The 25,494-nt window shown below is 39.0% G+C and overlaps 1 protein-coding gene across 1 annotated transcript in view; it reads left to right on the top strand.

Moving 5' to 3' along the window:
* PDE11A (phosphodiesterase 11A) overlaps positions 1-25,494 on the top strand; it is a 426,109-nt gene that overhangs the window by 204,735 nt on the left and 195,880 nt on the right. Inside the window, exons 6-8 of the mRNA XM_065929000.1 lie at positions 8,598-8,730; positions 22,284-22,359; positions 24,961-25,028. Coding sequence (XP_065785072.1) covers positions 8,598-8,730; positions 22,284-22,359; positions 24,961-25,028 — 277 coding nt within the window. The remainder of the gene's footprint in view (positions 1-8,597; positions 8,731-22,283; positions 22,360-24,960; positions 25,029-25,494) is intronic.

The raw sequence follows: 25,494 nt of genomic DNA, 5'->3' as shown, positions 1-25,494 counted from the left end.
CCAGATTTGCTCAGCTATGAAACCAAGCAGTTGTCACTACATGATACTAAATTGTAAACGCCAACTACTCAAAGTAATGCCATTTGACACCCAACTGAGAGGTGCAAGACGCTTCTCAAAATGACACCAACTCCTTGGAGTGATAAATCTCATCATTCCAATTGTACAACTTGAGGAAATGAAGGACAGAAAATGTGTTATTTGGTTTCCAATGCCTAAAATGAGAAATACAAGTGTAATGAAGTGTCCTCAAGATAGACCATAACGGCAAGTCCATTAACAGGTTCAGGTCATGATAAAATTCAGGAAGGTCTGCAACTTAGAGCATCTTCCTCTCCCATCACAGTATAACAACTGACAGGCTAGTTCTACTTGCTAATTAAGTTCTCTCCCTTTACCTTTTATGTCTAAGACTTACTTGGTAACCTTCAAAGATATACTGAGGGCAGTGGGAAATTATTAATGTCCTAGATCTAGGCATTTGAGATTCTCCTGCTGGGGTCCTAGCTTTGAGTTCAACTGATATTGACTTAGTTCCTTAATCTCCTAATTAAAAGACAACTTCAAATAATGTTGCACAGCTCAAAGCTTCCGGAAGGACCCAGGGATAGACAGGCTTACTTAGAAGAAAAAGTAAGGAAGGGCATTTCTCTTTGTGAACCAAAAGTTCAGACTGACCTCCGGTCAACAAAGCAAGATGGAAGCTAGTACCAGGTACGAGGTGTAGATCACAAACCAGTTTCTGTTTACAAAGCATGAAAAAGACATTTCTGTCTGTGTTCCTGATTCTTCTTCTCTCTGAATCCTACCCCTGCTGGATAATACTCAGCCTATCAGAGGGCAATTGATAATCAATCATGACCTGAAAATAAGAAAACAGATTGTTTCTATGTTGAAACTTCTATTCCTTACCCAATGATCTGTGGCCACAGTTTTTTTTTTTTTTTTTTTTATTAATGATTGTTAACACATCAAGGAGAGTATGTTAGTTCAGTCTTGCAAATGTTAAATTTGAGGTGTCTGTGGATAACCAGGAGGAAATGTCCAGAATGTGCTTAGATGCATATGTAGGGAACTTAGGACTCAATGGGCTGCTGACATGTGTGTGGGAACCGTAAGTATAAATGTAGTTGTGTTTGTGCATGGAACCACACAATATAGAGGCTGGCCTCCTCTATTAGAGCCTTATTCATCACTTCTACCATTTGGTCTAAGTTTTAGCTCTACTGTTCATTATACCAGTACAGAAAACCTCACACTTCTAAAGCTTTAGCCCTGTTGTTGTTTTGTCTGAATTGCTTTTACCTTCTTTCTCTGCCAGATGACTCTTACTTATGCTCCTTATAAGATCAGCTTATACCAACTTCCTTTGTGAAGTAGTTCCCAAATATCATTCCCAGCCTAGACAGAACTGATCCTTCTTTTCTCTGTTTCCATAATGTCTTTACATCTTCATTTAGAGCATCACAATACATTGTCATTGCTTGTGAGCTTCCTGAAGGTGGGGCCTCTTTAGCTTCTGTCTATATCTCATTCTGTACAGGTAGGGGCAGGGGCTGAGGAGACCATATGTATATAGATGGGTTCCTATGTATCAATTCCTTTTTGTCAGGAAAAAAAGAAAAGACCCTTATAGATCACTTGATCCAAGATTCACTTACGACTTTCCAACATTTTGCAGCAGCCCAACTAATGGTCATTCTTGAAAGACTGAAGTATCGGGAGTCTCTAGGAAAGACAAGTCCCATCACTTCATGGCTAATAGAAGGGGGAAAAGTAGAAGCTGTGTCAGATTTTCATTCCTTGGGCTCCGAGTGACAGTGGCTGCAGCCATGAAATTAAAAAATGCTTGCTCCTTGGAAGAAAAGCCATGACAAATCTAGACAGTGTATTAAAAAGCAGAGACATTACTTTGCTGATAAAGGTCCATATAGTCAAAGCTATGGTTTTTCCAGTAGTCATGTATGGATGTGAGAGCTGGATTGTAAAGAAAGCTGAGCACTAAAGAATTGATGCCTTTGAATTGTGCTGCAGAAGACTCTTGAGAGTCTCTTGGACTGCAGGGAGATCAAATCAGTCAATCCTAAAGGAAATCAGTCTCTCTGATTTTGAGAACGAAACCATCAATACAGACACAGTCTAATGATTAACATTATTTTATTCATATATTTTGTCTTCTAATTTAGAGGCTCATTTTGAGAATTAATTCTAAAAAATAGTCTTATATTTATTTTCATACTATGTTTGAACCTCTAGCTGAGAGAGGTTTTTCAGACAATTAAACTTGGTGAAGTTCCTCGTCCTGGGGTATTTCATTTGTCTGATTTGTTTTACTTGAATTGATTTCTCTCCTATGCCACTTGGCACCTTGTGGACCCTGATGTTTATATTTACTCACTGGGCCTCATTTCAGGAATTATGTGTTTTGTGCAATAGAGCAATTCTCTTTTATCCCCCCACGGTCACTATGTTTAAGCTCATGAAGTTCTCTTTGAAGTCAGTGTGAGTCTCACATTTGGAATCAAGATACCACTGAGGAAGAGGAATCAAACTGTAGCTCTTTACAGGAAACTCACTTAAAAACCCAAGCTTCTTATGCTCCTGGTCCTAGTAAAATACAAGCTAAAGGATTTCTTTACTATTTTCTTATTACTTTAAACTAATCTTGATCTTAACTCTTTAAAGAGTTAAAAAAAAACCCTAACTGGCTATTTTGCAGTTATGCACATGGCAACGGAGATCCACTGAGCTAACACGATCTCATCTGCACTCACAGCCTATGGAGGAATCAAATTATTGATGTGTTTCTACACTGCAGTGAATCTTAGATTGATTGTGAAAGTGAAAGTGTTAGTGACTTAGTCATGTCCAACTGTTTGTGACCCACCAGGCTCTTCTGTCCATGGAATTCTCTAGACAAGAATATTGGAGTGGTTAGCAGAAGGAAAGAAATCTTAAAAATTAGGGCAGAAATAAATGCAAAAGAAACTAAAGAGACCATAGCAAAAATCAACAAAGCTAAAAGCTGGTTTTTTGAAAAAATAAACAAAATTGACAAACCATTAGCAAGACTCATTAAGAAACAAAGAGAGAAGAACCAAATTAACAAAATAAGAAATGAAAAGGGTGAGATCACAACAGACAACACTGAAATACAAAGGATCATAAGAGACTACTACCAGCAGCTCTATGCCAATAAAATGGACAACTTGGATGAAATGGACAAATTCTTAGAAAAGTATAACTTTCCAAAACTGAACCAGGAAGAAATAGAAGATCTTAACAGAACCATCACAAGCAAGGAAATCAAAACTGTAATCAAAAATCTTCCAGCAAACAAAAGCCCAGGACCAGATGGCTTCACAGCTGAATTCTACCAAAAATTTAGAGAAGAGCTAACAACTACCTTACTCAAACTCTTCCAGAAAATTGCAGAAGAAGGTAAACTTCCAAACTCATTCTATGAGGCCACCATCACCCTAATTCCAAAACCAGACAAAGATGCCACAAAAAAAGAAAACTACAGGCCAATATCACTGATGAACATAGATGCAAAAATCCTTAACAAAATTCTAGCAAACAGAATCCAACAACATATTAAAAAAATCATACACCATGACCAAGTGGGCTTTATCCCAGGAATGCAAGGATTCTTCAATATCCGCAAATCGATCAACGTAATACACCACATTAACAAATTGGAAGATAAAAACCATATGATTATCTCAATAGATGCAGAGAAAGCCTTTGACAAAATTCAACACTCATTTATGATTAAAACTCTCCAGAAAGCAGGAATAGAAGGAACATACCTCAACATAATAAAAGCTATATATGACAAACCCACAGCAAGCATCACCCTCAATGGTGAAAAATTGAAAGCATTTCCTCTGAAATCAGGAACAAGACAAGGATGCCCACTCTCACCACTACTATTCAACATAGTGTTGGAAGTTTTGGCCACAGCAATCAGAGCAGAAAAAGACGTAAAAGGAATCCAGATAGGAAAAGAAGAAGTGAAACTCTCGCTGTTTGCAGATGACATGATCCTCTACATGGAAAACCCTAAAGACTCTTCCAGAAAATTACTAGAGCTAATCAATGAATATAGTAAAGTTGCAGGATATAAAATTAACACACAGAAATCCCTTGCATTCCTATATACTAACAATGAAAAAACAGAAAGAGAAATTAAGGAAACAATACCATTCACCATTGCAACAAAAAGAATAAAATACTTAGGAGTATATCTACCTAAAGAAACAAAAGACCTATACACAGAAAACTATAAAACATTGATGAAAGAAATCAAAGAGGATACAAACAGATGGAGAAACATACCGTGTTCATGGATTGGAAGAATCAATATTGTCAAAATGGCTATTCTACCCAAAGCAATCTATAGATTCAATGCAATCCCTATCAAGCTACCAACGGTATTTTTCACAGAACTAGAACAAATAATTTCACAATTTGTATGGAAATACAAAAAACCTCGAATAGCCAAAGTAATCTTGAGAAAGAAGAATGGAACTGGAGGAATCAACCTGCCTGACTTCAGACTCTACTACAAAGCCACAGTCATCAAGACAGTATGGTACTGGCACAAAGACAGAAATATAGATCAATGGAACAGAATAGAAAGCCCAGAGATAAATCCACGAACCTATGGACACCTTATATTTGACAAAGGAGGCAAGGATATACAATGGAAAAAAGACAATCTCTTTAACAAGTGGTGCTGGGAAAACTGGTCAACCACTTGTAAAAGAATGAAACTAGAACACTTCCTAACACCATACACAAAAATAAACTCAAAATGGATTAAAGATCTAAATGTAAGACCAGAAACTATAAAACTCCTAGAGGAGAACATAGGCAAAACACTCTCTGACATAAATCACAGCAAGATCTTCTATGACCCACCTCCTAGAATATTGGAAATAAAAGCAAAAATAAACAAATGGGACCTAATGAAACTTAAAAGCTTTTGCACATCAAAGGAAACTATAAGTAAGGTGAAAAGACAGCCCTCAGATTGGGAGAAAATAATAGCAAATGAGGAAACAGACAAAGGATTAATCTCAAAAATATACAAGCAACTCCTGAAGCTCAATTCCAGAAAAATAAATGACCCAATCAAAAAATGGGCCAAAGAACTAAATAGACATTTCTCCAAAGAAGACATACAGATGGCTAACAAACACATGAAAAGATGCTCCACATCGCTCATTATCAGAGAAATGCAGATCAAAACCACAATGAGGTACCATTACACGCCAGTCAGGATGGCTGCTATCCAAAAGTCTACAAGCAATAAATGCTGGAGAGGGTGTGGAGAAAAGGGAACCCTCTTACACTGTTGGTGGGAATGCAAACTAGTACAGCCACTGTGGAAAACAGTGTAGAGATTTCTTAAAAAACTGGAAATAGAACTACCATATGACCCAGCAATACCACTTCTGGGCATACACACCGAGGAAACCAGATCTGAAAGAGACACGTGCACCCCAATGTTCATCGCAGCACTGTTTATAATAGCCAGGACATGGAAGCAACCTAGATGCCCATCAGCAGATGAATGGAGAAGGAAGCTGTGGTACATATACACCATGGAATATTACTCAGCCATTAAAAAGAATTCATTTGAATCAGTTCTAATAAGATGGATGAAACTGGAGCCCATTATACAGAGTGAGGTGAGCCAGAGGGATAAAGAACATTACAGTATACTAACACATATATACGGAATTTAGAAAGATGGTAACGATGGCCCTATATGCAGGGCAGAAGAAGAGATGCAGAAGTACAGAACAGACTTTTGAACTCTGTGGGAGAAGGGGAGGGTGGGATGTTTCGAGAGAACAGCATGTGTATTATCTCTGGTGAAACAGACCGCCAGCCCAGGTGGGAGGCATGAGTCAAGTGCTCGGGCCTGTTGGGCTGGGAAGATCCAGAGGAATCGGGTGGAGAGGGAGGTGGGATGGGAGACCGGGATGGGGAATTCATGTAACTCTATGGCTAATTCACATCAATGTATGACAAAACCCACTGAAAAATTAAAAAAAAAAAAAGAAAAAGAAAATAAATAAATAAATAAATAAATAAATAAATCTCAAAAAAAAAAAAAAAAAAAAAAAAATTGGAGTGGATTGTCATGTCCTGCTCAAGGATATCTTCCCAACCCAGGGATCAAACCCCACTCCCTTGCATTGCTGGACTGCCTGGTGGCTCAGATGGGAAAGAATCATCCTGCAATACAGGAGACTCAGGTTCAATCCCTGGGTTGGGAAGATCCCCTGAAGAAGGAAATGGCAACTCACTCCAATATTCCTGTGTGGAGAATTTCATGGACAGAGGAGCCTGGTGGCCTACAGTCCATGGGGGTGCAAAGAGTCAGACACGACTGAGTGACCAACACTTTCACTTTCACTCTTGCATTGCAGGCAGATTCTTGACCATCTGAACCATCAGAGAAGCCCTTAGATTGGTTATGGCCCCAACTGACCTTCCTCAGTTCTCAGATCCGTGCTTAGCCTCCCCCAACCCCAACATATCTTTCTCATTTCCTTCCCTAGCTCATCCCCAGGGTCCCACCACAGCTCTCCTCATCACACTGTAGGTCAGCACTTTCTACACTGTTTCATCACAGAAGATGTGAAAAAAAAATATGGTACACAAGCAGCACAGAATGAATCAACTGATCAATGAATCTCTGCAAGAAATGATCAGCATTCAATCACACCCTTTTTTTATCTTTTTTGTTTGTTTGTTTTATTTATTTATTTATTTATATTAGTTGGAGGCTAATTGCTTCACAACATTTCAGTGGGTTTTGTCATACATTGACATGAATCAGCCATGGAGTTACATGTATTCCCCATCCCGATCCCCCCTCCCACCTCCCTCTCCACCCGATTCTTCTGGGTCTTCCCAGTGCACCAGGCCCGAGTACTTGTCTCATGCATCCCACCTGGGCTGGTGTCAGTCACACCCTTTTATAAACTGACAAATGACTTCATTAAATTGGATCCTTATATCAGGTGCATTTTCCTGTATTCTGCTTTCATTGCAGCACAATGTGAAATTTCACTTCTCATGGGCATAATAAACAGAAAATAGAACATGGACTTTTTTTTGTTGTCCTTTTGCTTGTTTGGGAAAATAAAGACCTTGTCTTCTCTTTGAAGTCCTCAGTCTTTTTACTTCTTTGATTTAGCCACCACCAGAGAAATTCACCTCTTCTTTTTATTAATGGTTCCATTTTCAGCCAGAGATCCACAAGGAATAAGTTTATGTACAAGTAACATTTAATATGCAATAAGGACTGAATAATAAGCATCACAAATCCATGCTGAACTTATCAGACACAGACCAACGGTCATTACAGATGAGATGTGTTAATGGTGGTAAATACTGTCTGTGCTTCCCTCTCATTCACGTATCCAGTGGCCTCTGCATGCCAGTTCCTGGCATTCCCAGTACAGCACAAATTCCACACAGACACATTATTGCATAGTAACAATGACTATGTACAGAATTTAGTGTTTTTCTTATGTACACTGCAGCTTAGATTAAAAAGTCAATAGGGTTATTATTCTTACTATAGTACACTCATTAAAATCTTCAGGAACCCAGGGTTCCACAGAATGTAGTTTGAAAAGCTTTGCCCTGTACACTTACATTCATTTACGTAATTTCCATTATTACTGGCCAAGCCATAAACCTAACGTCCTCCAGGAAATTTTCCTTGATATTGCTAATTTGAACAGTACTCCAGTTTGCATTTATGCAACTCCTGGCAGTACTCAGTGGGTACAGGAGGAAGAAATGATGGAAGGGAGGGATGAAGTGGGGAATCTTACTAATTCTTATGGCATTTGTGTAAATTTGACCTTTGTAGTGAAAGGGGCACAGGGGAAAGTTAACAAAATCATTTAACATAAAATTCCTTGTTAAAATCATACATGGATTTATTTTAAATTATTAATGTCAAGGGTAGAGTTAAAACATGTGTCTCAGTAAGATTGTGTAAGTAGGAAATGTATTTTTGTTAAGAAATATACTGTAAAACTACAAAAAATGGTTACAGAACACTAAGATGGAGTCTAGACATGCTCTTTTGCTACACTTAAACTTTTGTAAATTTTCAATTTATTTCTGAGTTCTTCCTCGTTCTTGGGTTTCATTTTCCCTAGTATCAAGCATCTATTCTGCTCTGTTAAGAGGTGTGGGCTTAGGAGGGTGAGTGTAATTTATTATGCCATGGCATTGGCATTTTGTTGTCAATTTTGGTCATTTCTGGATTATCTGTTCTACCTCTACCTGCTTTGGGGACTAAATAAAACCTAGAGTTGTTCTCTGGATCGTAAAGAATCTATAATTTCTACCCATGGAGCTGATTATTTTACAAGATAGCAGGTAAGTCATTTTGACATAGCTGCTGCTAATTACCTTGCTATTGTTCTGTGACTGAGGTCACATACCCCTTCTTAATGAGGATGGATAGCCCTGCTATGGGAGTACTTTTACAGGCTAGCTTTCAGGTAAACTGATGTTTTTCTCTTTTCTTTCTGCCTGCCTTGGTGTTCTGATAGTTTCAAAGAAAGCATGGAGAAATCATCATACTCCGACTGGCTAATAAATAACAGTGTTGCCGAGCTGGTGGCTTCCACGGGCCTTCCAGTGAACATCAGTGATGCCTACCAGGATCCCCGCTTTGATGCCGAGGTAAGAGAAGGCCTCTGGTTGCATTTTTTAAGGTTCCATTGTCACCCTGTGGATGCATTGCTGGCCAGAGCCCCAGAGGAACATCATACAAATCCGCAGCAACTCCTGAGTTGACTGGCAGTTCTTCTGAATCTTTCCCCTGTGATCTGACTTTCCACATCTCCTACTGCTGACCGACAGGCGTCCCCCATGGCTCAGTTGGTAAAGAATCCCCCCTGCAATGCAGGAGACCCTGGCTGGATTCCTGGGTGGGGAAGATCTGCTGGAGAAGGGATAGGATACCCACTCTAGTATTCTGGTCTGGAGAATTCCATGGGCTGTAAAGTCAATGGGGCTGCAAAGAGTTGGACACAACTGAGTATAAATGCTGTGTTTGACAGGAAATCTTCTTCTCTCTACACTGATTTGTGGCAAAATGGCTATATGGTTTCACTGCATATATTTGACCCTGCCACTTACATTGTTCCAATTTCCACACCTCTGAAGTTTGGATAATTGAATTATACTGTATGTATTCTTCTGTGTCTTGCTTTTTCATTCAGTGTATGTTCCTGAATCACATGCGTGCGTAATTCATTCATTTATTTTCACTGCTGCTAAGTATTCCATTGTATGAATCAGCATCATTTTTTAAATCAATTATGGTGTTGAAAGACATTTGGATTCAGTGTTTCACTGTTACACCCATAACTGCCAAAGACACTCTTAACTCTCTAGCTTGATGCTCTTTTACTATGAGGAACATTTTATATTAAACATGTAATTAAACCCATGCAATTAAATATATTCAGGCACATTTTGTGTTAAACATAGTTTATGTTAAACAATGAAATAGTTAGTAATAAAAATGTGTATATAACATAATTATTTCCCAATAGATATTAGAACAGCTACCGTATTTTAAAAGATTTCTCCCAAGAAATAGTACATTGGCTTCTGTTACTGTTTAATGTTAATTATGTAGGCGTGCATTGCACTGATGTGCAGAATATATTAAGACAATGTAGATTCTGAGTTGGCAGAAGTTTAATTCTAAGGTAGTATAGGGTATCATATAGATAAATTTACATGAACTCATAAAATGTCTCCACATGTGTGTGTGTGTGTGGTGTGTATTCAATAAATTAAGAGATTAAATTACTAGGTTACCAAGGTAAGGTCTGAATAGTAGCAGGAGTGTTATGGTGACGATGGTGATGAGATATGTGTTCCAGGCAAGGCTGACAGCATGAGGAGTATGGGGAACAGAGATGAGTTAATGTAGCTGGAGGGCCGGGTAGATGAGACGGAAGGAGAAAGCAGGGGCCAGATCATCCAGAGGCTTTGAAAGACATGTTAAGAAGTTTGAGTATTTATCATGGGCAAGGGGGAATCAGTAGTCAAGTTATCAATGAGGGAGAAGAAGGAGTTATACTTTAGAAAGATCACACTGGCTGCAGAACAGAGACTAGATCAGTAATGATAACTGAACATTTAATTGAAAGTGAAATTTAGTCCTGGTTTCTCAGACTCCAAAGCCCAGCCTCTGAATCCTGCCCTGTGCTGTCTCCAGTGTCTGGAGTGGGATGCAACAATGGTGGGGAGGTTGGAATCCAGGTCAAATTGATAACTTCATTCAGATCTTCGCAAATCTCTTCATGAGCTTCCCAGGTGGCACAGTGGTAAAGAATCCACCTACCAATGCAGGAGCAGCAGATGTGGGTTGGATCCCTGGTAACCCACTCCAGTCTTTTTGCCTGGGAAATCCCATGGACAGAGAAGCCTGACAGGCTACAGTCCATGGGGTCGCAAAGAGTCAGACAGGACTGAGCGACCGAACATGGCATGGAAAGCTTAAATTCCTGAAATTTTCGTTTCTACAGCTGCGTAGAATTCTCTTCCCCCAGGTCACGTCTTCTATGTATTTCCTATTTATTCTTCAGCATCTAACTGAGATGACTGTATCTTGGACATCCTTTCGTGAGCTCCCTGTCTGGGTTGGGTGTCTCCAGTATAGTAGTGTAGTGGGATAGTGTCTTAGCTACCCCATTGCTAACCACCCTCTGGCTATCTTCAGTTTCTGATACTTTATTTCTGAGCTTTGAGGTACCTTCCTTGGGAAAGTGGGCAGTCCAGAACTTCTTTAGTTCTCTTCCTATAAAGTAAAACACCACCAACCTTGGTTCTGTGACTAGCAGAGGAGAAATGATTTAAAGGTATCAATATATGTATTAACATTATGGTTGGATTAGGACTGATGTTATAAAGTTTTGCCTTTTGCTATGCTTGTTTCCTTCTTGATTTCAGAATGCTGAACAACAGATTTGTAAACACACAGTTTTATGAAGAAATTATCTCAGTATTCTATTATTAACATCAGTAGTACTGAACAAACTGAAAGGCTCACTACAGAAAAAAAAAATCATTAATTGCCCATCCATTGTTACAAAGTCAACATATTATATTAGATAGTTAAGAGATGATGGTCGATGCCTACCCCAAATTATAGTGCTGAATTTGGCATGTATTGCTCTTATTCTGCTCTTAGCTCTGGACCAAAAGTCAAATTCTGGGGAAGCTAAAAGAGTCAACATATTTACATCATTTTAAAAGTTGGTTCATAAGACATATGCAAAAGTATAATAAAACATGATGAATCTTCCCAATAAAACATGATAGAGTAAATGCCCACCACCCAATTTAAGAGAAAGAAGTCAATTGTTACTTCTGAATCCTTGTATTGATCTTCCTTAATTCAGTCTCCTTTATTCCTCACACAGAGGTAAGCCACTATCCTAAGTTGAATTTAACAATTTTTTGCTTTTCATTGGGGCTTCCTGGTGGCTTAGTGATAAAAATCTGCCTGCCAAAGCAGGAGACATGTGTTTGATCTCTGGGTTGGGATGATCCCCTGGAGAAGGAAATAGCAACCCAGTCCAGTATTCTTGCCTGGGAAATCCCATGGACAGAGGAGCTTGGCAGGCTACAGTCCATGGGGTTGCAAAAGAGTTGGACACGACTTAGCAACTAAACAATAGTTTCATCATGTAGGTTTAAATCCCTGCCAAATATATTACATTTTTTACATGTTATTACATGTTTTGCACATCTCTGAACTTTATATGAATTGAATTATGCTGTACATCTTCTTCTGTGGCTTGCCTTTTCAAATTCAATATAAATTCCTGAATCATGAGCATTTGTAATTCGTTCATTGGTTTTTAGTGCTGGTATGTATTCCACTGTATGAATGTGTCACTTCATCCGCTATAGTGTTGAGGAACATTTGCTTGATGCTACATGCATAACTACATTCTTAGTCATTCCTGTCCATACCTCCAAGTACACATGTGCAAGAGCTCTTCCAGCATCTGTACCTAGGAGAGTGACCTGCTCAGTCAGTCACAGGCTACAAGTGTCTTCACCTTTAATAGGAGAATAAAAAGTTCTTGCCCAATCATTGCGCTTTTTCCTTATGAAAAACAGCATATGTAGCAAAAAACAAGTAGTATCTTAAGAATACTTCTTGCTAATACAATACAATGAGCACGAATATCCCATATCCTTATATCTACAGGCAGACTCTTATCACATCTCTTCCTGATTAGTGATTTACTGTCAATTTACATTATCCTCATCACTTACAGTCCATTCCAATATAAGACAGCCTGCTCGCTCATTTACAAAAAAGAACAATTTGGACTCTTGAGCAGAAATGCAACAGTTAGTTCTATGGGATTGAACATAAAAATTTCATGCCCTGATCCAGTAGTTAGAGGCAATGATGTCTGAAGACAGTTAACTGTGGTAGGTTAAGCAGTGACCATTTTGTGAAATCACTTTCTTCCCTATGATAAAATAAAGCAAGTATCTAGACCATCATTATTTCTTGGCCTTCCCCTTAAAATGCTTTCAATCTGCCACACAACTAATACCAATTTTAAATGCAAATCTGGCTATATATCGTGATTTCTACATGTTCTCTTTGAGTGGTGCTTAAATTTAAAATTTCCTTATGTTTCCTTTCTCATGTGGAGGAAGAAAATTGGAAAAGAATTAATCAATGCAGATAGAGGTGAAAGAGAGTGGGAATTCTGCCTAAATAGATTGTCCTACAAATGTATGTGTGTTATGGTGTGTGTATCATGTATCATACTAGGAAAAGAAAATTATTTATCTGCTTAGGCTTCCTCCCTTTTCAAGGATATTTTGCTTCACTGATGGGTGTCAACTGCTTGTGTTAATGATGAATGAAACAGACTCCAGACTGAGTCATCACAGTGCTCTCCCCCAAGAGGCTAAGAAGCATGAACCTTCTCCTTTCAAAGCCTGATATAAGATGGTATAGATCATAACGTAAAGTCCATCAACTTAGATAATTTCTTTCATTAACATAGTATTTTCCTCAAGGTAAAAATATACTAAGGCAAAATGGAATTGTTTCACCCTTTCACTAAAGGTAATTCTAGGATTATCTTCGAGGCAGAGGGTACCTTTTAGAACTGTGCCGTCTTCTTGCAAAGGTTTGAGTCCTCTCTTCTTAAGTCTGGTACACAGGTGCCGGACCAGCCGGGAGATTTCAGCGAGCAACACGACGCGTTCCTCTAGGCTAAGAAATAAAGACACAGGACAGATGGGGTCGAGAGGATCGCTGCAGTCAACGATGCTCCTTTATTTCTCTAAGCTTCATTTATACTTAAACCAAGAAGGAGACATCACAAAGAAAATTCTTCCCCATGTACATCATCTTAAGATAACAGTAATTAGAACTCTCACTAGGCGCCAGAGCACAGGAATGGCATCCTGATTTATATTAGGGGTAATCGTAAAAAGGCTATCTGTCTGCGTCTTGTGTGCATTCAAGGCTTATTAGTGTTCTGTTTAACTTTGGATAGTAAATTCAGAGGGGTGGCGGGACAGAGAGCTATGTCTTTAAAGAGACCCTTGATAATCAATCAAGGCAGCTCCCAGAGTCAGCTCTTCCAAGCCGCTCCCCGCACACAGGTCCGTAGTTTTTCCCAGTAATTATAATAAGTCATTGTTTATCAGTGGTAGAATATAAGGAAATCATTTTTTAAATATGGGTTTAATGGATTATCTCTAGTAGGTATCTCCACTGGAGAAAGCGTGTGCTTTTATATTCTCTACCTTACTGACTTCCCCAAATAATTTGAAGTTGGTTAACAAAAATGGTAATTTGCAGAGAGGTTTCATGGGGAATCCTTTTCAAAGCATTTCCTACTTTTTCTTACAGATTTTTCAATATAAGTTCATTCTGAGCACTGGTATCTATCCTACATTTCTCAGTGGCTCACTGGCTAATCCTGGCCATTTGAATGCTCTTCACTGAACATGAATAAGGACCCCAATCATTAGAAAGTAGTGAACTGGAATAGAGTTCCCCTAGTGGATTGGCCTTATTTCTGGGGTTTCATACTGTAGATACAACAACTTGCAGTTAATATAAATATTAGAGATTTCTTTAATTTACAAGTGAGGAAGCAGAGGCTCAGAGAGCTGAAGTGACTTGCCTAAGGCCACACAGCTTCCTTAAAATCGGGCATAGAACAGCCTGTGGACCTTCTGGTACCTAATTCACTCCTCTCTCCCTAAGTGGCCTCTCAGGGGGACCAGCTACTCAGGGGCTGCCTGGAAAACGGGGTCACCACTCTGTCATTTCTCTCTCCACAGAGACGTGAACTTGTGGCCAGCAGACCAAGCTTTTTGTCCCATCTGCTCCAGTCACCAGCTGGGTGGTCTTAGGCATACTACTTTTATACATATTGTAGCATATAAAATTCTATATAAATGTTTTGTAAATCATGCTTATTGTTACAGTCCTGTAACTATATAAATATTTAAATGTCAGGTGAAGATTTTAATCTGGTTGAGGACTAGGTTTTTGGTTCTGAGGGAGTGCTGGAGGCAGGTCCTTTCTCTAAATGAGAGCATCTTTACATGCAACCACAGATGAGCAGATCTTAATCATGGACAAACCAACGTGAATGTCCTCTTCCTCCAGAGACACAGTGGGGAAGAGGAAAGTCTCTAGCTAAAGAGAGGAATAAAGCATGATTGTTCGTTGGCAGTAAAGAAGAGATGGTGGCAATAATCTGATGACTTGTAGGTCTTCGAGAAAGCCAGGTCTTTACCTGCCCGGCCAGAAAAGAATAATAGCATGTGTTAGCTACAAAGATGTACAAGGCTGGACTTATGTTCTGTGGCCCCTGGGGGATGTTCACCATATCCTCTCACGTAGGGACCAACCATATGTGACCCTGGCTCTTCACAAGAGTGGCTGGCCAGTTATCCAGGGCCAGGCTACCTATAAACATTGTTGTTGTTTAGTTGCTAAGTCATGTCCGACCCTTTTGTGACTCCATGATCTGTAGCCTTCCAGGCTCCTCTGTCCATGGGATTCCCCAAGCAAGAATATTGGAGTGGGTTCCCATTTCCTTCTCCAGGAGATCCTCCCGACCCAGGGAACAAATCTGCATCTCTTGCATTGCAGGCGGATTCTTTACCACTGAGCAACCAGGGAAGCCCACCTATGCACATAAGAGATATCAGATTTGGGGAGCTAGCTACACTGTCCAGGTCCAAGCAACCCACCAATCTTTAAAACATACAACAAAAATTCAGTGGCTAATCAGAGAATTTATTCCATCAAGGTTTGTCTTAGCTGTACTGTTAAAGTAGAAACTGTATTTCTAACTTCTTTGCCTTCCCTGTTGTATGCTAAGTTGCTTTAGTCACATTTGACTCTTTGCAACCCCACGGACTATAGCCTGCCAGGCTCCTCTGTCCATGGCATTCTCCAGGCAAGGATACTGGAGTGGGTTGCCATGCCCTCCTCCAGGGCATCTTCCCAACCCAGGGATCGAACCCAGGCCTCCTGCTTGGCAAGTGGATTCTTTACCACTAGTGCCACTTGGGAAGCCCTCTTTGTCTTCACTATTTTGAAATCTCAGTTGTGAAACTATCAGCCCTCTTCTTGATAGAATCTACAAAGGGATGTCATTAATGTGATGTAAACCTCTTCCCAGGTGCTGTCAGGCACTTGCTGTGAGGGCTGTGGGGCAAGTAATCATCGTTGTCCACCTGCTGCGTGTTCTCTTTGTGATTGTTTTAAATATTTAATGGAGTTCCCTCCTTGTGGCGAACAGAGCGGCTTAGCCAGCGAGGCACAGTGATTACTTGCCTTCTGTCTGCCTGTTTGAGTTGACTCCTAAGAGTGGTGCCTGCTGGGCTTGATAGCATGCTTGGTTTTAAGGCCAAACTCTTTGATTTATGTGTGGAAAATTATGACAGAATGGTTACATAAGATAGTTACCAAGCCAGAATCAAATTTCTGGTGTTTAAATTCTAGTCTTATGAAGATTACTGTATGTTTGTTCTAAGGTTCTGCAATCCTCAAAAAGAAAAACAGAAAAAAACCTATTAACTGATTATATTTACTAACAGTGACTTAAGAAACACTCATTTTCATGGGTTATTATACTAGTGAGTTTTGTAATCTAATCAGTCATTTGCTCCACGGTGGGGGTATTCAGGCTTGGCTTCTAAAGACATTGACAGGAATATCATGTATGTTAATTTTCTTTTACTGTGTAACAAATCACTACAAATGTAGAAGCTTAAGGCAAACATCTGTTTATTATCTCACGGTTTCTGGCATGGCATCATTGGTTTCCCTGCTAGAGTCTCATGGGGTGGAAAGCAGGAGCTGGTCAGGTGACATTCTCACTTCGTCTTGGCATTCTTTTCAAAGCCTGTTCAGGTTGTTGGCAGAATTGAGTTCCTTACAGTTTCAGACTGAGGTTCCCATTTTCTTACTGACTGCTGACTGAAAGTCTCTACTCGCTCCCTGAGCTTGCCTTCAGGTTCAAGCCACATGGCCCTCTCATAACATGGCAGCTAACTTCTTCAAAGCCAAGAGGAAGAACTCCATTTGGCTCTCACAGAAGCTCACATAATGTCAGGAGTGACTTATGTATTCACAGAGATGGCTGTGCTATCACCTTTGCCTTATAACATGACCCGGGAAGTGACAGTCCTGTCATATTCCCAGGTCCTGCCCACCCACACTTGAGGAATGGGGATTATACCAGATCTGTACAAAATGGAGAGTGGGCACATGTGAATCTCAGCAGCCGTCTTTAGAATCCTGCCTACCACACTGTAATAAAGACTAAACTTGAGTCTATACAAAGTATCCCATGAAATAATCTGTTTGTCCTGATATGGAAAAATGTCCACAAGAATAAAAGCAAACATAGAGAAGTAAGTTTAGAATAATATACTTTTTAAAGTATATATAGAATAAATTTTGTGGGTATATATATATATATATATATATATATATATATATTTTTTTTTTTTTGTCTAAAAGACACCTCAAACTTAGCATGTCCAAAACAGAACTCACAATCTTTTTTTCTTCCAAGCTTGCCTCCACTTCACGACACTCAGCTGCTACCACCCAGATCCAGGCCACCATCATCTCTGGACTATTTCATGGATATAACTTCATAATCTATTTCTTGGCTTCCACTCTTTCCCTCCACACCCTATTCTTAATACATTAACCAGAGGTTTAAAGTTTTTAAGTATGTTGTATCACAACTCTGCTCACAAACTCTTCACGGTCTCATTTCACTAGAGTAAAATCCAAATTCACAATTCTTTCAGAGCCTTACAATGCCTTACACAACATGTTGCCTAATTATCTATCCCAGACCTCATTCACACTTCTCCAGCCAAACTGGTCTCCTGGTTATTCCTAGAACATGCTACTCACTCAGGGCTTTTGTACTGACTACTCCTCTGCCAAAATACTCTTCCTTCAGTATCTGCATGGGTCACATCCTTAGTTTTTATGGTCATTATTCAAATATTATCTGTTAGTAAAGTCTGGCACCCTTGTGTTTCTAATCCCTTTTATCCTGCTCTACTTTTTCCCCATAATTTTAATACCTTCTCACATATAATTTATTTATATGTTTTTTGTATTGTTTACCATCTGTCTTCTCTCACTAGAATGTGAGCTCAGTAAAGGTAAAAATTTTGTTGGTTTTACTCACTGATGTATCCCTAAAAACTAATAGGCATTATTGTTGAATATTGTTCACTATTGTTGAACATATTATCTGTTATTTATTAATAATTATGTATTATTGAATATGTTATAAATAGCTATGTTACATATTAGATATTTTCAGGAAAAGATCCAGAAGAACTTATCCCAAATGGTTAATAGTTGCCATTTTTAGAGATGGCAAGATTACAGCTTTTGATTTTAACTTAAAATTTTCACAAATATATATATTATTTTTATAATCATGCAAAATTATAAAGATGTTTAAAAGCATTAGACCTTTCATATCTTTAGTGAAATTATATTTTATCAGGCTATTGTGAGCCTTCTAAAAACTATAAACTGCCACTCAAAACCGGAATTTAGATAATGCAAGATCTAAGTACACTAACTTGCCTTGCTGTATCTTTGAGGCATTATTTTTCATTGCCCTTGCCAGCACAGAGTTTTGATTGGATGTTATTCTAAGATCCTTGTCTGAGGCTGTCCCAGCAGCATGTATACTAACCATTTGCAGATGACCTGCCCTTGTATCAGGTGGCTTCCTGAAACACATTCTCTATTTATAAATACCTTCACCATGAAACATTTATTCTGGCCTTGGCTTTAGAAGGCATTGTGCTTACGAACTCAACTCCCAATAATTAGTTGCACTTTAGCACATCATCTGTGCAGCTTTCTGCCGTTTTTTTCATACTAGATCAAAAGAACACCTTAAAACAAGCACACCAACGCCCAGCCAGCTATTATTTAGTCAATATAAGGTATACTACTCTGTTGCTTAACTTAATATTTCCCTCCATTTGTTTAGTTATGGGTAAAGAGTTTTCCGAGCCATTTCATGAAGAATTTGTTTTCTGCCTGCAACAAAAATGAACAATTGTACCCAACATTTAAACAAGAAAAGCGTTCAGCAAGGGGAATGGCAGAAAGTAACTAAGAAGTAGGGCAAGTCTTATGCACGGGTGGTTTGGTGGTCAATGTGTGTTACAGAGTCAGGAGTGGGGGAAAATCCATCAGCACCCAGCTCTCCTCTGCCATGGGGAATTCATCTCCAGAGTTACTCAGTTAAATCTGAGGTGGCAGGATATTAAGTCTGTCACTCTTCAGTCTCATGCAGCTCTTCCCTGTAAAGTTCTTTCTTTCTTTTTTTTTTTTTTTGTATTAAAGCCTGTTATAGACAAGTCAATAGTTCTTCCCCTTGCTATGTAGCACTTAAGGATAATGGGGCTTCAGGCTCTCAGATCCTTTGACTTAGAGCATTAAAGCTCCTTTCACCTGCCAGATCTTCACACAAAGCACTGCTGCAATCTGGGATGCTGAGTGCTAGCCCGGCAGGACAGCTCCTTTTTCATTCTTTATGACGCCTTCTGGTCTATCAGTTATGCTTCTGTTACAAAAGGAAATGTGCAAAAATGGAAGCATTAAGAGACAGGGCTCTGTGAATCTGCCAAGGTGTATTTGCTCCCAGTAATCTCTCAGTCACTGATACTTAGTGTAAACCAGTTCGAGAGCCTTTCCAGAGAGTAGGGCTTGGTAGGGAAGACTGGATAATGGATACTGGATTTCCAGATGACTAGGAGGGCAAGCAGAGTCAGTAGGATTACTGAGACTTCAATAAGGTATCCAATGAGGAAGCTGTAAGTATGGAGTCCCATAGTTCTAAGTCAAACAGACTTTGCTGCACCAGTGGTGGATATGATGCCTCTGCTTTAAGCCCAAATGTTGGTTATTTTTGAGGAGTGCTTTTGTCAGAAATTTAAGGAATCATTTGTTGGCAGTGTTCTAGAAGCCTACATGCAGATGAGGTTGGCGTAAAGAAATGTCCCTTTGTTCCAGAGAAGTCAGGGGATAGACTCAGAACATCTCCCTCACTTCTCCTAGAGTCAGAATTTCCCACTGATATATTGGCATTTGAGGGGTAAAATATTACCTTAGATTACTGTTAAAGTTGCACATATCATTCTAGGGAAAGAAAACACATTATACAGTAATGAATAATATTATGTTATCACCAATTCTTTTAATATTGCCTTTGAGTGCCTTTAAGAGTCTGGAAAATATGACTATATTTTGATGGCTCCATGAGGTAAACAGTCTTAAATTACATACATTAACTGGAGAGACCCAGTGAGGACAGAGATTAAGCAAAAATTTTGGTATATTCTTCTTTAATTGGAAAGAACTAGGCACCCCTAGATAATATATTTATTTTAATGCTAGACTCCTAGAAAGGCTACTTATTCTCACATGGCCTAACATTTGAGATTCTAATGGTGTAAATTTTAATCTCAGAATGATGGAGCAGGGACCCTGTGGAACAATGGAGCAAATATTTCTGGAAAGGTGTTTTCTTTCAATACTAGTAATATTGACTAGTAATATTGTTTTGATGACAAAACATCTTACACAGTTTGAAGCCCTTTTACACACATATTCTTATAAAATGACCTGGAAAATAAGAAAAAGCAGAATGAAGAAATGATGAGAAGGTGCTCTAATGCCAACATCTGGAGATAACTAGTGTTAATAGTTTGGTGTGCAAAAGGTAAGCATTGATGAGAAAATTGAGGCATGAAGAGTTCTGGGGACTTGGTCGGGATTGAGAGGCCAACAGATATTTTTGAACTCATTGACTGATGTGATCTGCAGACTTGGGTTACCTGATGCACAGAGATGATTCCTCCATTCTTTCTTCTTCCTCCTTACACTGTTTGGCATTCATTTTTCAAGGTCTTGTGCCTCTATGAGGGCTTCATCTCCCATCTCCTTCTCTTGCAATCCCTACGAGGGATCAGCAGGCACTCCCAGGCCTTCCTATCTCATGTAGTCATATCAGTTCAGTTCAGTTCAGTCGCTTAGTCATGTCCGTCTCTTTGCGACCCCATGGACTGCAGCATGCCAGGGTTCCCTGTCCATCACCAACTCCCGGAGCTGTGGTCATATAACCTAACCTAAATTAGCTTAACTTTCCAGAAAAATGGCCATAGCCACAAACAGACAACCAGAGAATTGCTTTAATGATCTTAAAATCAGAAAATTCACTCTCGTCACACTCTGTCATCCTTTTTCCTTCCCCTCTCCCGTCTTGCCGGGCTCATCAGCCAGCAAATCGTCACCACCCCTTCTTCTCTGCTCTCATAGCCAGTGAGTGCTGTCCCACTTATCTCCTTCAGCCACGGTGGGAAAGACTGGAAACATTCTCAGCGTTCTCAGTCACCTCTCCCCTCCTCCTGGGCTCAGCCCCTGCGGGACTCTAGCTCTGCTCACTCAGTGTGGCCTTCCTCTCCTCCAGAACTCACCGCTTAACTTCTGTTCCTGATCCCACTCCTTCTTCCCTTGACTGTCTTTGCCTTCAGCTATCCTTCTGTGTTACTAAAGCCAGTAGCCCATTTTCAGCACTTATCCTATTTGACTGTTCTGCACCATTGGACACCATCGTTCCCCTTTAGCTCTATTTAGAAAATAACCATGTCTCTTCTATGCAGGTAATTCATTACCTCAAATTTAGAATATAGAAACAGTAGTTAAAAAAACTCCCATAGGCAGAGTTCTTTCACGGCATATACATATATCAAATCATCATGTTGTACAATTTAAACAAGTTACAGTTTTGTCAATTTTACCTCAATAGAGCTAGAAGAAAAAAGGATCAGTGATTGCCAGAGGGATGGGTAGATGACTAGGTGGCATACAGAGGACTTTTAGGTCAGTGAAGCTACACTGTATGATCCTATAATGGTAGATATGTAACATTATAAAGTTGTTAAAACATAGAATGTACAGCATCGATCATGAACCCTAATGTAAACTATGGAATTTGAGTAATAATGATGAATCAGTGTGGGTTCATCAGTTGCAACAAATCTACCACTCTGGTGAGCAATGTTGATAGTGAGAGGTGTGTCACTATGTGTAAGTGTCGTAGTGGAAGGTATTTGGGAGCTCTGTATTTGGTCTCATTAGTTATGAACCTATTTTTTTTTTTTTTAAATAAAGCCTATTTTAAAAGCAAAGAAACAAACACTTCCGTAGACAAACAATTCAAGGGGAACTATTAAGCTTGTAATTTTTCCAGGATTTTCCAATGTGCATAATATGTATTTGTACATCCACAGGCACTAAGACCAGTAGCACTTAATATATTAAAATTTTCCCTGTTTATAAATATTCTTCTACAGCATGATTTTAATTAGATGGATAATATTCCACTGTGCTGTGATTTACTTAATCAGCTTCCTCCAGTGTAATATTCAGGTTGTATCCGGTACATCATTAGTATAAATAATGCTATGGCGTGATTTCTTTGGGATGTACATTGTGATGTTTTAACTGGAAAGAGACAGGCAAGTATATGCATTAAAATTATGTCTTTTTAAAATTTACTTTTAAATGCCTGTTATGAAGAGTGGTAAGCCATATGTCAGAAATGGGTAGATAATATTTAATTTTAATTAATTACTTTCATATGTCCTAGGCTGACCAGATATCTGGTTTTCACATAAGATCGGTTCTCTGCGTCCCTATTTGGAATAGCAACCACCAAATAATTGGTAAGACATTATCTAAATTATCAAACTTCTTTTGTTAGAACAAAAATGTAATTTACTTTAAAGTATATCTATCGTTTTTTTGAATGTACCCCTTTTCATGTCCAGGACTCATCAACTTATGTTTCATAGTCTCGTGTAATCTCACAAGTGAAGACTACTGATGAATCAACATTAAGCAGGACAGTGCACAAATATTTATTCCTTTAAATAAGAACCAATCATTTTGAAGTTGGTAGGGATTTCAGAAAGCAGATAACTGAACTCTTTTATCTTACTCTGTGGAAATTGAGGCCCAAAGAGAGAGAAAACATTTGAATAAGGTCCCAAAGTGAGTTATTAGCAGAATCCCAAATAAAACTCAGGCTTCTTAATCCTAGTACATCTATATGTTTTTACACATGGGATAGATGCAAAGGAAGCATTGTTAGACATAGACTGAAATGTGTCTTTCTGCCTCAATGGTTCCAAAATAGGTTACACTTTCCCCTGAATATGGAAATTGTGGGCCAGAACAATTTCCAATTTTTCTCTCCCTCCCTGCTCCTTTCCTTTCCCTCGAAAATCCATTCAGGAAAATCTCAAACCTAAAATTAAGCAAGAAGGGGTCAGTAGTTAAAGTCAAGAAGTGGGAAGACAGTAGTTGTTTAAACATAATGAAAATGTGTCTTTCTTCTAACAGACATAAGATAACTAATACATTTGGGAACTAATATAAATTTGTCTCTCTTTGCTTCACCCTAAGGCTGCCTCTTAAACTCTAAGATATTGGACTTACCAAAGGATTTAGTTTTATATAAATATTAACACTTGAATTCTAAGAGAATTTTTTCATCAGTTTTCTTAATTTGCAGAAAATATTAGTATTTTTTAACATAAAGTATATTCTAAGATTTGAGAATTTGAATCTCTAGAGCAAAGCATTAAATTACATCATGTGTCAAGTTTTAAATATATTTAAGGTTTGCTTGTTTATTTTGGCTGTGCTGTAGCATGCTGGATCTTAGTTCCCATATGAGGGAATCCCTTCCCTCTGCAGTGGAAGCATGGAATCCTAACCACTGGACCACCTTGGGAAGTCCCAGAATTTATTTAATGAGAAGAGAAAGTCCGTGAGAAACAGCCTGCATTATCTGTAGATGTCCAACGGCAATCTCACATGCAGTCTTACATTTCACTCTTAAGTGTAAACATCTATTTTCTTTCACAGCTAAGACTGTAGTTTGCCTGTTACACACTAAAAGCTTTGTATTTTATTATACATGTCTTCTACCATATGATGGCATAACTCCCTGATGGGAAGTTAGGTGTTTTTAAAAAGTAAAAGCATTTAGAATTACAGTTTTATACACACACACACACACACACTAAACAGGGACACAAGGGAATGTTTTCAAGATTGGTGAATTTTTCTAGTTAAACTTGTTTTCTTTGATAGTACCATGATCCCTGGGTCATGCCCAAAACATCTAGTATAATTCTGGACATGAACTTTGGAAAGAAGACCCACATAAGTTAAATTCTGTAAACCTAGTTTAGCCCCATTGGTAGCAGGCAACAAAACCAACCTTCCTTTGAAGGTTAACTGTATCATAATTCTTAACATTTCTTGAATGTTCTCTCCATGTGGAGCAATATGCTTTACAAACGTTATTCAAATGTTATTTTGTTTAATCTTCATAACCCACTGAGATAGTTAACACTTTAATCCTCATTTTACCAATGAAGAAATTCAGTGATAAGTTAGGTAATGTGCTCACAGTAACACTACTAACAATGGAGTTGAAATTCAAACCAAGGCTGTTTAACTCCAGAGCCTATGTTCTTAATCACTATGCCATGCTGCCTCATTCAAGCACTATGCTTCAGAGAACTGAAAACATTTTAATTATATATTTTTTTAAACTTGTATATTTATATAGTTATATATGGCTTCCCAGGAGGTACAGTGGTAAAGAATGTGCCTGCCAATGTAGGAGGTGCAAGAGATGTGGGTTTGATCCCTGGGTCAGGAAGATCCCTTGGAGGAGGAAATGGCAACTCACTCCAGTATTCTTGCCTGGAAAATTCCACAGACAAAGGAGTCTGGCAGGCTACAATCCATGGGGCCACAAAGAGTTGGACACAACTGAGCACACACACACACACATGCATATATATGTATGTATGTGTATACCATGATATATCAATTATTGTACACAGTCATCTTGAAAACCATTTTTTGGGAATCTGGTTAATACCTGGTAGAACTCCAGGTTTCAGTGAGACATGGTCTGGATATCAGAGCTGGAAAATGGACTGCTTCCTTGTACATCTCATATCCGCTCTCACAGAGGCAGCAGGTGTTAGAGCAACCTGGGATTAATGAGCTGAGTGTCTGCACTTAAAGGAGGCTAGAGTCATCTTGAGAAGGAAATGGCAACCCACTCCAGTACTCTTGCCTGGAAAATCCCAAGGACGGGGGAGACTGGTAGGCTACAGTCCATGGGGTTGCAAAGAGTCAGACACGACTGAGCGACTTCACTTTCAGAGTCATCTTACTGTACTGTAGGAACACGATGTCCAGTGTCAAAAATGACCCCATCTCCCAACCTCTTCTCACAGGAGTGGCTCAAGTGTTAAATAGACTCGATGGAAAACCTTTTGATGATGATGATCAACGACTTTTCGAGGTAAGAAAGTAAATGTCTGAACCAGGGGTTATAGCGGAGTCAGTAGTAGTCTCCTGGTTACAGCTTGCCCACACCAAGAAGGATAAATAATTATTAATGGATAATTTTTAATCATTATACTTTGACAACATGATGAAATTTAAAGGAAGATTTAAAGAATGTATCAGTGTTTAGGTAAGATTTGATTCTCCTGTTCATGAATCAGGTTTTTTTTTTAAAATCCTAATTGATTGCTTTTTATGGAACTGAATTGCCTTCTTCTTCTCTCTGAAGTGTAAATCGTCTTATCTTTTTCTTGTTCGTGTGTGTTCAGCCTTGAGACCTCTAACCAGGTGCACTGCCATCCCCTGTCTTCTCTTCCCAGGCTTCCATTTATTTACTCCCGTCTGCCCTCAGCTGGAGAGGCTAGCCTTGAACAGGCTTCCTGGTAGACTTTGCACTAGGAGCCAACATGAGAACCCCATGA

This window comes from Muntiacus reevesi, chromosome 3 (genome assembly GCF_963930625.1).
Source record: "Muntiacus reevesi chromosome 3, mMunRee1.1, whole genome shotgun sequence".
Taxonomy (NCBI): domain Eukaryota; kingdom Metazoa; phylum Chordata; class Mammalia; order Artiodactyla; family Cervidae; genus Muntiacus; species Muntiacus reevesi.
Note: the sequence above shows the minus strand (reverse complement) of the source record. Positions and strands in the feature narration are given on the sequence as shown.